This window comes from Aristolochia californica, unplaced genomic scaffold, assembly GCF_029961685.1.
Source record: "Aristolochia californica isolate CCGP_79_NKW_82.1479 unplaced genomic scaffold, dmAriCali1.0.hap1 SCAF_2, whole genome shotgun sequence".
In the NCBI taxonomy this organism is placed as follows: Eukaryota; Viridiplantae; Streptophyta; class Magnoliopsida; order Piperales; family Aristolochiaceae; genus Aristolochia; species Aristolochia californica.
In genome coordinates this window covers 47,108,035-47,122,039 of record NW_027181881.1, presented here as the reverse complement: position 1 = coordinate 47,122,039, position 14,005 = coordinate 47,108,035, and the positions used below count along the sequence as shown (strand labels likewise).

Here is a 14,005-nt window from a genome sequence, read left to right as displayed (position 1 = left end):
CTGAATTAAATAAACAAAACAGAAGGTCCATGGCCGCTTCTCTGATATCATCCATTCGGGAGGTTGAAGAAGGAAGCTGCTTGTTTATTGATGAGATTTAAAGAATGCATGTAACTCGTTGGTAACAGTTGGCCCTACCTTACTTGTTCGGCTTTGGTGCACTGCCCTCCACATGTAACTTATTAATGCAGTGGATAAGAGAGAGAGAGTGAGAGATTATCTTGTTTGGGGAAAGAGGGCAGAGGTCGAGAACAGAAAAAAAAGTAGAGACTGAGTGGCTGTAACAGCTGTTGAAGGGGCCAAGCTGGGAGAAGAGTGATTCCGTGCATTGGGTCGCAGATGGCCATAATTACCCATTATGCCTCAGAGTATCCACGTTAATGTTTGATGCTACCCATGTATTTTCCCTTGACCAAACTCTCGGTGGCCGATCGGACATGTCCGTCCAGGAGTACATGCAAATGCAGGTTTCCGAGAGTAACTGCAGCACTTTTCTGTATTTAACAAATGGGTGATGACCGTGAAACAGGTCCGCCACTTGGGTTTCTCAGTAATTTCCGGATTACTTTGTTACCGGTGTAGTTGTTTCATCTTATTAATGGCTGCTGTTTTGGTGTTCGAGGTGGGAATTTCAAGTTTTTAACTGTCTTCGTTGTCCGTAAGCCAAGAGAGGGACGGGCTCCGAACGCGCGTATTAATCGTAAAGTAAACGAGGGAAAGGAAAAAAACGAAAACACTGATGACTTCGAGCTGAAAAAGCAACTAGTTTGGCTTTTTTATGACATTTCTTGCTTTCAGGCCCACATTCTACCAGCATCTGACTTGTTGCTGTAAGGAAGAAAAGTAGAAACGCTGGACCCAGGACCTGCCTCTTCCGGCCATCCTCACCAGTCTTTTTGGTGGTTCTGTGAGGGAAAAAAGGCGCTTTCTAAGTTGGAAGCTGTGAAGAAGCGCAGTTGGCTCTGGAACAGAGAGCAATCACATCCTGTAAGTGCCCATTTCGTCTTGTTGAAGGTATTGTTGGGTTCTCCTCAGCATGCCGTCTTCGGTTCGGTGATCACAGGTACTGGATGTTTTCTTAATTTTGATTGTTGTACCATAATTGGCACCGAGCCACGCGATTCCTTCTCGTGAAAATGGTTTGTATTAACTGTTCTATTCTTGCAACTATTTCTGGGTTATATAACTGGAGAAAGGACTGAATTGTTCAAGACAATGAGCTTTTGCCTCTATATTCTAACACCTTTCCCGCATATAGATTACTCGGAAAGAAAATAGCATACCAGATTCTTTTGGTCCATCTTTAGTTCAATCTGCCTTATTGTTGTATTTTGCAGTTTTTTACAGTTTCATTCCCACTGATCATTTTATTACTTTTTTGTAAAAATGGTTGATCTGCTTTTGTAGGCTTTCATGCTCTTCCCAGGCTCTCTAAATGATTCTCAATGGCAAAAAAGAAGAGCTGGTTACTCCTGTTTAAGGCACTCTTTGGCACAGAGAAAAAATCGAAACCAGATAAGGTAGTTCATTTTTGCTTCTTGCTTATTCTATTATTTGGTTCATGTTCTGCAATTTTTTTTTTTATACATGTCAAACACAAGACAAGTCTAATTACCAGATTGTGTGATGTAGACAGAGAAGAGGAGAGTTTTTCTGTTTGGGAGGCTTAAATCCAAGAAAAGCCTTCCGGCAATTGCAGCCTCATCCGCACGGATAGAACGAACACTGAGTGAAGTTGAGGAAGAACAGAGCAAACATGCCATGGCTGTTGCGATTGCAACAACCGCTGCTGCTGAGGCTGCTGTGGCAGCTGCCAAAGCTGCAGCTGATGTTGTGCGTCTTACAGGAACCCCAACATGGCAACGACAAAGTGATCTCAGAAGTCGTGAAATGGCAGCCATTAAGATTCAGACTGCCTTCAGGGCTTATCTGGTGAGTGCCTTTGACTTTTGGCGTTCAATTCTCTGACAATTTTTAGTTGAATTTAGTTATGTGATTGCTGATTTCCACATTTCTGCTCATAATTGTGGATGGAGATCCTTTTTCTTTCTAGCTGAAAATTTCTGAATCATTGGTAGAAAACTGACCATTAGAGAATATTTAAGGGTGTCTTATGATTTAAAATTATAAAAGGCCCCCGACCCTGCAGAGTTAGTTCCTTGGGGCTTCAGAAGATGCTGGGGCATTATCTTCCATGGGAACCTTCGGTAGAGTCTTTCCTTGTCTGATCACCATCAGCCTAAATAAATGTTTATATATAAAGTATAAACCCTTACAATACTCGAATGGCAGTTGCTCGTCAAAGAATTAGCTTATTGCAGTAGAAATATGTAAAGAACTTGAAAATTTTCTAAAATTTATGTTAATAATCAAACTTAACTATATAAGTTCCAAGAAGCCATTATCATACACCACCTATCTGGGACAGTTCAATGACTTGGTGACTCATTATACTTCAAAAGTTTATGTTTCATACCTTGTCTCCTTCCTATTGATAAAGCAAGAAATGAAACAAGAATTTATATGGCTCATTCTTGTTTTCATTTTGATAGATATGGCTAATGTACATGATATAAAACCTTCATGTGGATGTTCAGGCAAGGAAAGCACTATGTGCACTTAAAGCATTAGTGAAGGTTCAAGCTATGGTCCGAGGCAGAGCAGTGAGGCGCCAAGCAAGAACAACTTTCAAGAGTTTGCAATCCCTTATGAAAATTCAGTCACACGTGAACTCGATGAGAATCAGGATGGCAGAGAACAACCAAACATTTCATGAAACAGGCCAGCCACACAAGCAAGTGAAAGGAGTAACGGGGATAACGGTAAACTAAGCTGTTATTTAAATATTTTTCTGTTTTATTAGAACTTTCAACAATTAGCAACTGGCACAAGTCTTCAGTTAGCTCCTATAACCAAGGTTCTCTTCCATACGAAAAGATAATATGATGTAGACACATCTAGTTCATCGCTTTCAGAAATTAAATCAATTACAGAGACGGTATTGGGCTAGCAATACTCTGGAATTGATAGTTCAAGCATTACAGCCTTGACATCACACATCGCATCCTCTTCTATTGCCATTGGATACTGATATGCCTATCTTGATGGCTGGGCAGCACGATACAAGTGCAAGAAAGTGGGATGGAAGCTTACTATTGAAAGAACGGGTTGACGCCTTATCACTAAACAGGCAAGAGGCTGCACTCAAGCGGGAGCGTGCAATGGAATATGCATTCAGTTATCGGGTAATCCTCTTGCATTTAGGATGTTGTTGATTGTTTTCTTCTTCTTCTTCTCTCTCTCTCTCTCTCTCTCTCAATTTCAATCCCCACCACCCCCCTCAAATAAAAAAAAAAAAACTGTTTAAATCTTTTTGGTTCTAGTGCTTAATAACTCTTTTAGCAGGAGAGGAGAAATGCTCAAAGACCAACTACTTCGAGGACATTGGACCCTGAATGTGAGCACAACAAGCTAAATTCAAATTGGAGCTGGTTAGAACAATGGGTAGATGCTCATCCATGGAAAATGGAAGCACCAAAGGAAGAGCAATCTATTAGGCCTGACCAGAATAACCATGAATGCCAAATTCATGTGTCAGATATACCTGTCATTTTAGATTCAAAATATATAGATAAAATAGAAGAAACACATCTAAGACAATCTCCGTCTCAATTGTCACTTAGAAGGAAATCGTTTCATCTACCAAAGAAAAGTTTGATTAGGGATGATGAATCTTTTTCGAGCACTCCAGCTATCCCGAGTTACATGGCTTCAACTGAGTCAGCTAAAGCAAAGTTTAGGTCAATTAGTACGCCTAAGCAGAGGCTGGGAGCTACAGACAGTGGTTCTGATCAGAATTCACCATCTAGGCACAAAATCTCTCCTTTTCTTTCACTCAATAGTGAGGTGAGCATTAACAGGATGAGAAGGCCTCATGGATCTCAGCAACAGTCTCCACGCCTACGGGGTCTTGCTGGTCCAGTTAAATCTCACAAGTCCTGGAAAGATCTTAGGATAGACTCAGAAATTGGGATCGACAGAATGCTGTCAGATGATAATAGACAAAAGAAGGTTAACACAGACTAACCTCTATCAGGTCAGCAAATTGTGATTGTTTTTGAGTTCTGATGCAAGCAATGGGAGGCATTTCTTTCAGTTTCTGACTGCTTTTTCATGTATTATTTCTGAGATTAGTGGTGTGGTTGAGAGATTCTTGACAAAGTTGGTGTGTACTTGCTTGGAGTGGAACATGTATCTACTGTAACCGCAGTGTATTTTTATGGAATTTGAATCAAAATCAGTTTGGTTTGGTGGGTTTGATTCAAGACATGATTTTGTTTAATTTCTCCTTTGAGTTTCAGGCTTTCTTTCTGACTGAATTCGAAGAACCCTCAGTGGGGGTTCTTGTGCTTGTGCCACCAATTTGCAGTCCCTTCTTGTTATTCATCATATATGTGGAGGCTTCAAGTCGGCGATTTTCATGGCCAAAAGGGATTACTTCTTATCTGGGAATGAAGATTTTGTAGTGATGAGGGCTTTGGTTCCTTATGATGTACCCGTGGATCCATACGTCTGCAGCAGATGGAACGGCTGCTATTCGCAGGAGTAGTTTGATTGTTAGAAGTAGAGATATACATGAACGCGGGAGACCGGCCTGAGGTCCTCTGGACTCGGAACCATTCTTCCAGCTCATACACAGGTGACGATTTCCGCCAGGCCATTTGAAAATCGATAGTGATTGAAAGCTCAAAAGGTCAAGCCCCTTACCTCACGGGTCTTTCATACTCTATTCACATGGGTCTTTTCATTTACTATTCTGCCACCGTATGAGCTTGATGTCAAGCTCGCAGGTCAAGCATCATGTTTCCTGGCACTTTCCTTGAGTCACCACAACTTTGTCGCTTGAAAGACTCTGGGATGAGCTCATTTTTCCATCCGATTTTCAATCAAATTTTGAGGTTTTTCATTTTCTTTTCCATGGCCGCTAGTCTACTTACAGACTTTGAGACAAGACTGCGAGAAGAAGAGCTTTCTTCTCCAAGTCGGTGAGTGGCAGATTCATATCTTTGAAAGACTAAATCCGTCCTGAGCTGATGTTGTTAGCAAGATCAAACGCTATTAATTTTTTTTTGTTTTTTTCTTCTGTTAAAGATTCTGCAACTTTCTGTGTCATTTCGTTGAGAAAGATGAAAGAGGGACTCTGTTGACAGGGGAATACCAAATACTTTCCGATCCATATAAAAACTAATTGTTTAGACATCACTTATTTAATTCTTGGTCTTCCATCTTGGACCAAGTTATTCTTATTCAGTTCTATATGTCGATCCCATGGCTACCGTATATCATCCTCAAGGGAATGTGACAGGATAAACAGGTTGTTTATTCGGATAAAAGAGCCCAAAATTTTGCTCTTCTCCTGGCGGCTGTTTGTTGTTCTCATTGAACATAGCGAAGACGTAAGTCTCTATACCCCTTCCTGGCCTCCTTGGTGTCCCTCGACTCGCATGTCGAATCAAGTTCTGGTTGTAAGTCCTTGCATTTTCGATGGTGGCTGCGGCGTTCCCTGCCGTCGGCCAACCACTCTCGGACACAACAATGGGCACTCCGGCGGCATTCACCTTCTCCATGGCCGCGTATAGAGCGTCGGTAATGGCATCAAACAGGTTCTGGTACTGGTAAGGAGGATCTTGTACGATAGGTTGTGGAGCAGTGAACAAGGCGTAAGGAAGACTTATGGAACCTCTGCCATCTCTGAAACTGAAGTAAGGGTAGACATTGGCAAGAAGTGGAGCGCCTGTGTTGGCCAAAAACTGCAGAATTTGTTCCATTATGGGTAGAGTTTGAGGTGAGAACTGGCCCTTTGAAGGGGGGTAAGGGTCTACCACAACGCTTGTGGCAACCGCAGTTGACACCTTAATCTGGTTCTGTAGACCAGCGGCTTGAATCGCGTTATAGACGTTGCGCATGGCGGGAAGGATGAACCGATCATTACCGCCGGGGATTTCTTCGTTCCCGACGCCGATGTATTTGAAACGGACGCCAGGCGAGTAGTTTCGAACGTTGTTTTGAACCCAAGTGGTTGCAGCAGAAGGGTTGTTGGCGAGTTCTTGGAGTCTGTCCCGCTCGACACCCAGGATGACTTCAATGTTGGACCCTCTGAGTGCGTCGAGAGCTTGCGTTCGAGGGTAGTAGAGTCTCATCCCTTTGATATTTTTAGATTTGTAAAGATCGACCACCTCTCGCTCCGAGGGTAGACCTGTGCCTTCCATACCATAACAAACGCCGACCGTCTGTCCAACTGCAATTTTCATGTCAATCAACAGAAAATATTAAATCGGGCAAGAAGCAGCATTAAAAGCAGAATAAAAATTACACCGAAAATTTTAGTTACAGAAATCAGAGAGAGAATGAGAGAGTTTAGACCTGTAAGAGGTACATTTGGCAGAAGCAATCCAACAAAGAGGAGAAGGGCGATTACAGAGTGGTTGTTTCCAGCTACTGAGAGGGTAGCCATGACGAAAGTTTCTGAATTGATCTGATACAAAATCTCCATGCAAGCCTCCATTTATATATAGTTCGCTATTCAATGTTCTCAACGGTACACCGCGCATACCGTCAATCTCCCCATAGACTAAACTTCTTTCGTTAATGGCAGCATCCAAAGAGTCAAGCTGCATCTATCATGGATAAGATTTTTTTTTTTTTCTATGCTCAGAAAAATGCCAAACATTCTGGCTGGATTTCCAACTTCGTACCAAAGATAGAAGCAGGAACCGTGTGTTTTACTACAACCTAGCAGCCTGTGATCAGATTAAAATCAAGGGCTCGTTGATTATTCAACGAGAGAGAAGAAACAAAGAACATGTGAGAGATAATGGATTGATGGGAACTTCCTGCAAAGCATCCGTCTCCTGCGTCTTCCAAGGGCTGCTAGTAGCAGCCCCTTAACGTCAATGGGATGGCCAGAAGACTGGACTATTGATCACAGAGCTTGAAACATTCATATCATCCACCTAAGAAGTGAATTTGGCAAATTAAATCAAAAGTGAGTTCGGAACCAGTCTCAATCACTTCAATTTTTTGCCTTACTTCACAAATCGACAACAGTAATCGTATCTCTCTCGTTCTCCGATCCTTATCTGTCAACTGTTTAACAGAACAGAATTTCATTTATTTTTATTAAACCTCATGTCATGTCACGATTTTACCCGACTCATCTTTCCAACATAACTTGGTTGACTTCCTTAATTGAGATCTCCCCTGTTTAATTAACTGGGCCCAAATCCAACCTAACTTCAAGCGGAAACCCATGGATAAGGATTTAGATTCAAGACGCAGTCCAATTGCAAGCCCAATTCTGGACTTGGCAATAACAAATCAACTATCCAATTATGAAAAAGTTATTATATAGCCTTATAATAAGATTAAATTACCATATTACCTTCAAAACTGAGCTTCTCCCTTCGAACTGCTGTGAGCTTCCTCACGCGGTTTTTCGTTTTCCGGCATTTGGTTTTGGCCGCAGTCACTGATACTCTCCCTCGCTTACTCTCTTTCGTTCTCTTTTTTCGGCACCTAATCCAGCCGGTGTTCTGGTAATTTGCCATTCCTCACCCGTCGACCTAAGAGGGGACAAAGCACCCCCACTTTCGTCTTCTTACCCTAACCCCTATTTCGTGGTTGTAAACTCCGAGGCTGAGCGCTCCAAAGTCCAACCACGGTAATACCATCTCTTTTCGCTGCTATTGGGTGAGAAATTTTTCTCATTTCTTTCTGATCACCACACTGAAGACAAAGTGCCAGTTTTTTAAATGCCACCTACTTGAAAATTTGTTTTATGATTGTTATCGATTTTGTTTTCCTATGTTCATTTACCTTTTTATCGGTTGCTTCTTAAATCTAGCGTTTTCTTCATCTCCGCCCTAATTACGGGGGTAGAGTAAGAATTAGCAAATTCTTCTCCGAACACTGCCGGCTACCAACATCCAATATTCCATTTGTTTTAAGTGCGTTGGTTGGCAATATAAATGTGGGTAATGTTTCTTAGCCCTGGATTTTTGTGGGTTTCTAATATAATCCTACAAGTAGTTTTTGTATTTCTGAAGTTAAAAAGAAGAATTTTGTTCTAGGTAATCTTCGGTCCTTCTCTCAACTGAATTGTATTGAGTTTCAGTCATCTTCTTCTTTGCTAGGAGAACCCGCATCCAGCGCACCTAGAAGAACGGTGAAGCATCCTATGAGAAAGGGAAGATGAGGAACAATTGACCCGCAGAACCATGTCAACTGCACCCTGTTTTCCTTCATTTTCATCTAGCATCAGAGGGTACTCTCTCTCTCTCTCTCTCTCTCTCTCTCTCTCTCTCTTTCCTAACTCTTAACTTGGATCAATTTGCAGACAAGTACCTAGAATAAAATTAGGCAGAAGGTGGAAGCTAGAACGTCCAAATCGGAGTATCGTCGTTGCCAAGTATGCTTTACTCGAAGGGTTTCTTCAGTCTAGATTCTCCGAACCCAATAATTTGTACTTCCGATTCCGATCCCAAGCAACCCCAAATTCAGTCTCCATCCCTGAAGAGGGCATAAACAATGGCCCCCCACCCAACCCAGAACCGGAACCCCTCCTTGCAAGATGGACCGCGCCAAGATACCTCTGGCGAGGCCTCTCTGTCTTCCTCCTGGCAGGCCAGGTAATTACACGCACTTTGAAGGGAAAAGTTCATTATAGAAACACTCTCCAGCAGTTGGAGCGCGTTGGACCACGATCAGTTGGAGTCTGCCTCTTAACGTCTGCTTTTGTAGGCATGGCCTTCACCATCCAATTTGTAAGAGAATTCACAAGGTTAGGTTTAAATCGCTCGGTGGGAGGAGTATTAGCATTGGCCTTCTCACGGGAGCTCAGTCCAGTGGTTACAGCAGTAGTAGTGGCTGGCCGAATTGGAAGTGCTTTTGCTGCAGAATTGGGGACCATGCAGGTCTCGGAGCAGACTGATACTCTGCGTGTTCTCGGAACCAATCCAGTGGATTACCTTGTCACTCCAAGAGTAATTGCTACTAGTGTGGCACTACCAGTTCTTACTCTTCTCTGTTTCTCCATGGGTTTAGCATCTAGTGCACTTCTGGCTGATAGTGTCTATGGGGTAAGCATTAACATTATATTGGATGCAGCACGTAGGGCTCTGAGGCCATGGGATATAATTAGTGCCATGTTGAAGGCTTATGTATTTGGCGCAATTATTGCCATAGTGAGCTGTGCTTGGGGAGTCACCACTCTTGGTGGAGCAAAAGGAGTTGGTGACTCAACAACTTCAGCGGTGGTTATCTCTCTTGTTAGTGTTTTTGTAGCTGATTTCTTTCTCTCCTGTTGTTTCTTTCAAGGTGCAGGAGACTCTCTTAAGCATGCCATGGGTTGATGCTTTTGATGTATCTCCAATTTTTGTTAAGAAAATGTAATTTGTGGAATGTACTCTGACATGAATGGTATGGCATGTAATCTTCTGGCTAATTCATTTTTCCTTCATTATGTTGGGGTTCAATGAAAATATCTGGTTTTACATATTTTTCTCTTTTCTTGAAGAAAGCAAGAATTTTATTAAACCCACAACCAACAAAAATTACAAACCCTCTATTAGGAGGGACAGTAATGCTTCTGTTCTTTTACCGTGTGACTTCTTTCCAACTTTATGGTTATTTATCTGATGAAATGATGCTTCTTTTATAAGTAATGCTTCTTTTAAGCTACATGAGATGATAGGGTTATCTATTGCCTGGATACCTGTTATGTCATTCCCATATATCTGTTTGGCTAACTTTCTTTGTTTTGATAACATTTAGGTTCCTAAATTTATTGGAGTTTTTTTTCTCTTCTTGCTAACATCTTCATAAACAGATTATATAGATTCAAAGAAATGAAATTTTCGAAAATTGTACTTGGGAACATAGAATAAGATGAGGTTACATGCTTTAAAGATGAGTTTACTTTATTTTCTCGAGGAAGATTAAGTGAGAATTGTTGAATGAACTATCAATAATCTGGTACAGTTTGCAGAAATTCTTAAAATGTAACTGGCCTCATTTTTGAGGTGGAGAGGCCAAGACATGAAAAGAACTTGCAAATTTGGAAATCTGAAGGAAAATGCTGTTTGTTTTGATCGGCCTTCTGTCATATTGTGCAGAGAAAGTGAGCTAGTGGAGGCTGGAGATTTGAAAGAAGCAACATTAGTATTCTGGCTTTCCTTCATTGGAAAAGAAAATATTCTAGGTTTTTAGTATCTTTGGACCCAGGTATGATGAATGTGATTTTGACTTTATCCAAAAACCCTCTTTCAACTTCACGATTTTTTATTCAAACTGTTTGGACTTCGTTGGAAATGCATCAGATTTCTTTGAAAGGTTTTGCTACATGCAATGCTTTCCTGGCCTATGATTACACAAAATCCCAATATACCAACCATTTTTAAACAGAGAAAAGAGGAAACTCTATCGATCCAAATTGTTTGTTGGATAGATTGATTGAAAAGAAGAAACTCTATCAATCCATGAAATAGTGGCAATCATCACATAATCCTAATCTATTTTCTCTTAAACAAAACTTTCTTTTTAACAGCAATTGCTCACAATCTGAGACAAAGTGCCTAAAACAAAATGGAAAAAAAAAAGATACATTTCTTCTTAAGATATTTTTTTTTCATTTCCCAAAGTCTTTATAGCAGTGTTTACACTTACTGACTTCAGGTTTATGTTTATCAAGCTCCATTGATGCATAACATGAGCTAGAAAAGCATGCAAAATAAATTAAAATTAGAGAAGTGGTAAAGAAAGAAAGAAAATATAGTTCACACACAGTTTTTCTTTCTGTTGGTTAACTATTTTTGGGAATAATAATGGTTAAATTCTTATTTTCTTTTCTTTTCTAAGGGTTTCAAATAAACCATTGAGGTCCTGTATTGGAGAATGAAGAATATGTATGTCACAAACTGAAAACTTGCCCCTTCGAGTTTCCGCAGAAGCTCACCAGGGTATCGATGGCTAAACACCTCTCATTTACACCGTTTAAACGATTGGTTGAGATCACGGATTTTTTACCCTGCATAACTTCGAGGTCTATTTGCAGTTTTTTGACGTTTTAAGAGGCAATGGAGAATTAATCGAGTCATTCAAAATTCTCCCATTAGGAGAATGTCTGAATCTATTTTTTTTTTAGCTTAATAAATACAAATTATGAGATGTTGAACTGAACACATTTTTGTATTAATTAAGAGTGGTATTTATATAATTTAGAATAAAAACGATAAATATAATCATCATCTCCTAAACCGAAGGGAGATAAGAAATCTTTTCTTCAAAACCGAAGGGAAGATAATCCTTATCACAAATTATGTGGAAAATCAAATATAAACATATTAGTTTTGTAGATAGTAGCAGATATCCAACTCCTTCACCTCATTAACTTGTTTGACCCCACTTTCCATCTGCCACTCATTCCAAAGTCTGGTTAAGACCTCTATTTTGATATTTTAGCCCCAAGTTTTTTTTTTAAGGTATTTCCTTCTGATTCATAAAATAATTGTTTTTAGTTTGATTATTTAATTCATCAACTATTTAAGCTGTTTCTTAAATTCCGCTCATCAATCAGTCTCGGGTGGACTTCACGAGTCCAAAAGTCTCCCTTCGGACTATGAGGCTCCCTGTTAATACCGTATTCAATGCTGCGGTTGTGATGAATCATTCCAGGACGATAACAGGTCCTTTTCTTCTTGCAGTCGTAATTCCCTCAAGCAGATTTAGGAATGTATGTAAGCTGCTATTATGATGAACTCGTTTTGAATCCCCCCCTGGCCGGATCTTCAGATTCTAATTCATCGTATCTTGTATGTGGGGATGGAAATTGCCGTGGAGATCTGCTGGATTTGTTCTGTAACTAGAATCTACAGCGAAGACGCCTCTTCGTGATTCTTGCTCGGTTATTTAGTCTCGCAGAAACTTTCGTTGCTTTTGTGTATATATGCGCAACATTCCCAGAACGGGATTCTGTAAGCATTCTGGTCGTTTCCTACAATGTCGACTAGTATGACGAGCTTGTTTATATTTTCCATGCCGTTCGTCGTCTTCCTGCTCCTGCCGTGTCTCGATGTTGCAGGTTTCTCTCTCTCTCTTTCTCTCTCTCTCTCTGTCTCCCCTCCTTCAGGTTCTAATGTAATTGCAATGCAGGTGGGCAATCGATCGGAGTCTGTTATGGAATGGTTGCTAATAATCTCCCCCGAGCACAGGAAGTTATTGATCTTTATCGGTCACATAACATTGGAAAAATGAGACTCTATTCCCCAAGTCACAATGCTCTGGAGGCGCTTAGAGGGACCGATATTGAGGTTGTCGTCGATGTCCCTAATGAGAATCTACAAGAATTCGCATCAAGCTCCTCTGCTGCTAGTGCCTGGGTTGACGAAAACATAAGAAGGTATTGGCCATCAGTGAGATTCAAGTACATAGCCCTCGGAAATGAGCTGATTCCCAGCAGCAATGCCCAGTTTATACTCGGAGCGATGCAAAACATTTACAGAGCATTAGAATCGGCGGGGTTGAAGGATCGCATCAAGGTGTCCACAGCCGTTTCCATGGGAGTTCTCAAAACGTCATACCCTCCCTCTGAAGGGGCTTTCGGAGACGACCTGCTCGAGTATCTGGTGCCCATTGCGCGCTTCCTGGCTAGTACAGGAGCCCCCTTTCTGGCCAATGTCTATCCCTACTTCAGCTATCTAGGGGACCCGTCTGATATATCTCTTCCCTACGCCTTGTTCACTGCCTCTTCAGTGATCGTGCGAGATGGATCACTTGGGTACCACAACCTGTTTGACGCCATGGTCGATGCTTTGTACTCAGCTCTAGAGAGAGTGGATGCTTCCAATGTGGAAGTTGTGGTTTCAGAGAGTGGCTGGCCATCGCAAGGTAGTTCTGCGGCGTCACACGAGAATGCACGAACCTATAACCAGAATCTGATTCGCCATGTTCACAAAGGGACGCCGAAGAGGTCAGGAAGGCCAATAGAGACTTACCTGTTCGCCATGTTCAACGAGAACCAGAAGCCGGGGGCAGAAACAGAACAACACTTTGGCCTTTTCTACCCTAATAAGAAGCCGGTGTACACGATTGATTTTTCCTGAGAACGGGAAGGTGACGAGCACCTGCGCGTGTTCCGAAGTTGCCTTCGCACTGAATAATGTAATGTTAATTATATTTTTTTAAGGGGATTTTTAGGATATTACCGAACCATTTAAATAACTTTTAAATACCCAATAACACATCAGCACCCAATGAATCAAACTATACACGTCATCAACCATTATACGAAACCACGTCGTCATCATCCATGTAGGGCACCACATCATCATAAAATGACACAAAAACCTCAAAGGTGTGTTTAAAATATTATGTGGCAAATCAATCATCATCCATGTAGTACTTACTATTATCGATTTAAAATATTTATTAATTAAAAAATAATTAAAATTTTATTTTAGAGTTAAAAAATAAAATTTATATGTACACTTTTTATTACCTTATATTTACGAAAAGAAAAAAATTATATTAAATAATTAAAAATCTTACTCTTACCTATTTAACACCTTTTATTATAGATTTAAAATATTTATTAATTAAAAAATATTTTAAAAAATTATTATAGAGTTTAAAAATCAAATTTATCGGTACTCATTTTATTACCTTATATTTTAACAAATAAAATATAAATAAGTATATTAATTAATTAAAAAATCTTTCTCTTACCTATTTAACACCTTTTATTATCGATTTAAAATATTTACTAATTGAAAAAATATTTTAAAATTTAATTATAGAGTTTAGAAATAAAATTTATCGGTACACTTTTTATTACCTTATATTTATAATAATAAAATATTAAATAATTAATTTTCTTACCTATTTTACACCTATTATTATCAAGTTAAAACATTTTCTAATTTTAAAATAATTAGTAATTTTTTTTAGTTTT

At 40.1% G+C, this 14,005-nt stretch overlaps 4 protein-coding genes across 6 annotated transcripts; 3 read left to right on the top strand and 1 right to left on the bottom strand.

The window, feature by feature from the left end:
• Positions 1–888: 888 nt before the first annotated feature.
• On the top strand, positions 889–4,329 carry LOC137957343 (protein IQ-DOMAIN 12-like). 2 transcript variants are annotated; one of them, XM_068805104.1, is made up of 6 exons: positions 889–987; positions 1,408–1,520; positions 1,633–1,932; positions 2,598–2,822; positions 3,117–3,245; positions 3,406–4,329. In XM_068805104.1, the coding sequence occupies exons 2-6, from the start codon at positions 1,446–1,448 to the stop codon at positions 4,084–4,086; spliced, it is 1,410 nt and encodes a 469-aa protein (XP_068661205.1). In that variant the 5' UTR covers positions 889–987; positions 1,408–1,445; the 3' UTR covers positions 4,087–4,329. The 2 variants fall into 2 exon arrangements, with proteins under 2 accessions (XP_068661205.1, XP_068661204.1); XM_068805103.1 differs by having other exon boundaries at positions 889–1,063.
• Positions 4,330–5,203: 874 nt separating this feature from the next.
• LOC137956531 (glucan endo-1,3-beta-glucosidase-like) lies at positions 5,204–6,516 on the bottom strand. The gene is made up of 2 exons (XM_068804068.1): positions 6,424–6,516; positions 5,204–6,298 (listed from the first exon to the last, which is right to left on the bottom strand). Exons 1-2 carry the CDS (start codon positions 6,512–6,514, stop codon positions 5,349–5,351), a joined length of 1,041 nt encoding a protein of 346 aa, XP_068660169.1. The 5' UTR covers positions 6,515–6,516; the 3' UTR covers positions 5,204–5,348.
• Positions 6,517–7,465: 949 nt separating this feature from the next.
• Positions 7,466–9,522, top strand: LOC137956508 (protein TRIGALACTOSYLDIACYLGLYCEROL 1, chloroplastic-like). Of its 2 annotated transcripts, XM_068804033.1 has the most exons (4): positions 7,466–7,720; positions 7,904–8,033; positions 8,193–8,323; positions 8,396–9,522. In XM_068804033.1, exons 3-4 carry the CDS (start codon positions 8,277–8,279, stop codon positions 9,408–9,410), a joined length of 1,062 nt encoding a protein of 353 aa, XP_068660134.1. In that variant the 5' UTR covers positions 7,466–7,720; positions 7,904–8,033; positions 8,193–8,276; the 3' UTR covers positions 9,411–9,522. The 2 variants fall into 2 exon arrangements, with proteins under 2 accessions (XP_068660134.1, XP_068660133.1); XM_068804032.1 differs by lacking the exon at positions 7,904–8,033.
• Positions 9,523–11,888: 2,366 nt separating this feature from the next.
• LOC137957345 (glucan endo-1,3-beta-glucosidase-like) lies at positions 11,889–13,255 on the top strand. The gene is made up of 2 exons (XM_068805106.1): positions 11,889–12,136; positions 12,208–13,255. Exons 1-2 carry the CDS (start codon positions 12,055–12,057, stop codon positions 13,155–13,157), a joined length of 1,032 nt encoding a protein of 343 aa, XP_068661207.1. The 5' UTR covers positions 11,889–12,054; the 3' UTR covers positions 13,158–13,255.
• Positions 13,256–14,005: the final 750 nt, after the last annotated feature.

Coding starts and splice junctions, on each gene's coding strand:
- LOC137957343 (XM_068805104.1), top strand. CDS start 1,446: ATGGCAAAAAAGAAGAGCTGGTTACTCCTGTTTAAGGCACTCTTTGGC. Junction 1,933..2,597: donor CTGCCTTCAGGGCTTATCTG/GTGAGTGCCTTT, acceptor GTGGATGTTCAG/GCAAGGAAAGCACTATGTGC. Junction 3,246..3,405: donor AATATGCATTCAGTTATCGG/GTAATCCTCTTG, acceptor CTCTTTTAGCAG/GAGAGGAGAAATGCTCAAAG.
- LOC137956531 (XM_068804068.1), bottom strand. CDS start 6,514: ATGGCTACCCTCTCAGTAGCTGGAAACAACCACTCTGTAATCGCCCTT. Junction 6,299..6,423: donor GCCAAATGTACCTCTTACAG/GTCTAAACTCTC, acceptor TGAAAATTGCAG/TTGGACAGACGGTCGGCGTT.
- LOC137956508 (XM_068804032.1), top strand. CDS start 8,277: ATGTCAACTGCACCCTGTTTTCCTTCATTTTCATCTAGCATCAGAGG. Junction 8,324..8,395: donor TTTTCATCTAGCATCAGAGG/GTACTCTCTCTC, acceptor ATCAATTTGCAG/ACAAGTACCTAGAATAAAAT.
- LOC137957345 (XM_068805106.1), top strand. CDS start 12,055: ATGTCGACTAGTATGACGAGCTTGTTTATATTTTCCATGCCGTTCGTC. Junction 12,137..12,207: donor GCCGTGTCTCGATGTTGCAG/GTTTCTCTCTCT, acceptor ATTGCAATGCAG/GTGGGCAATCGATCGGAGTC.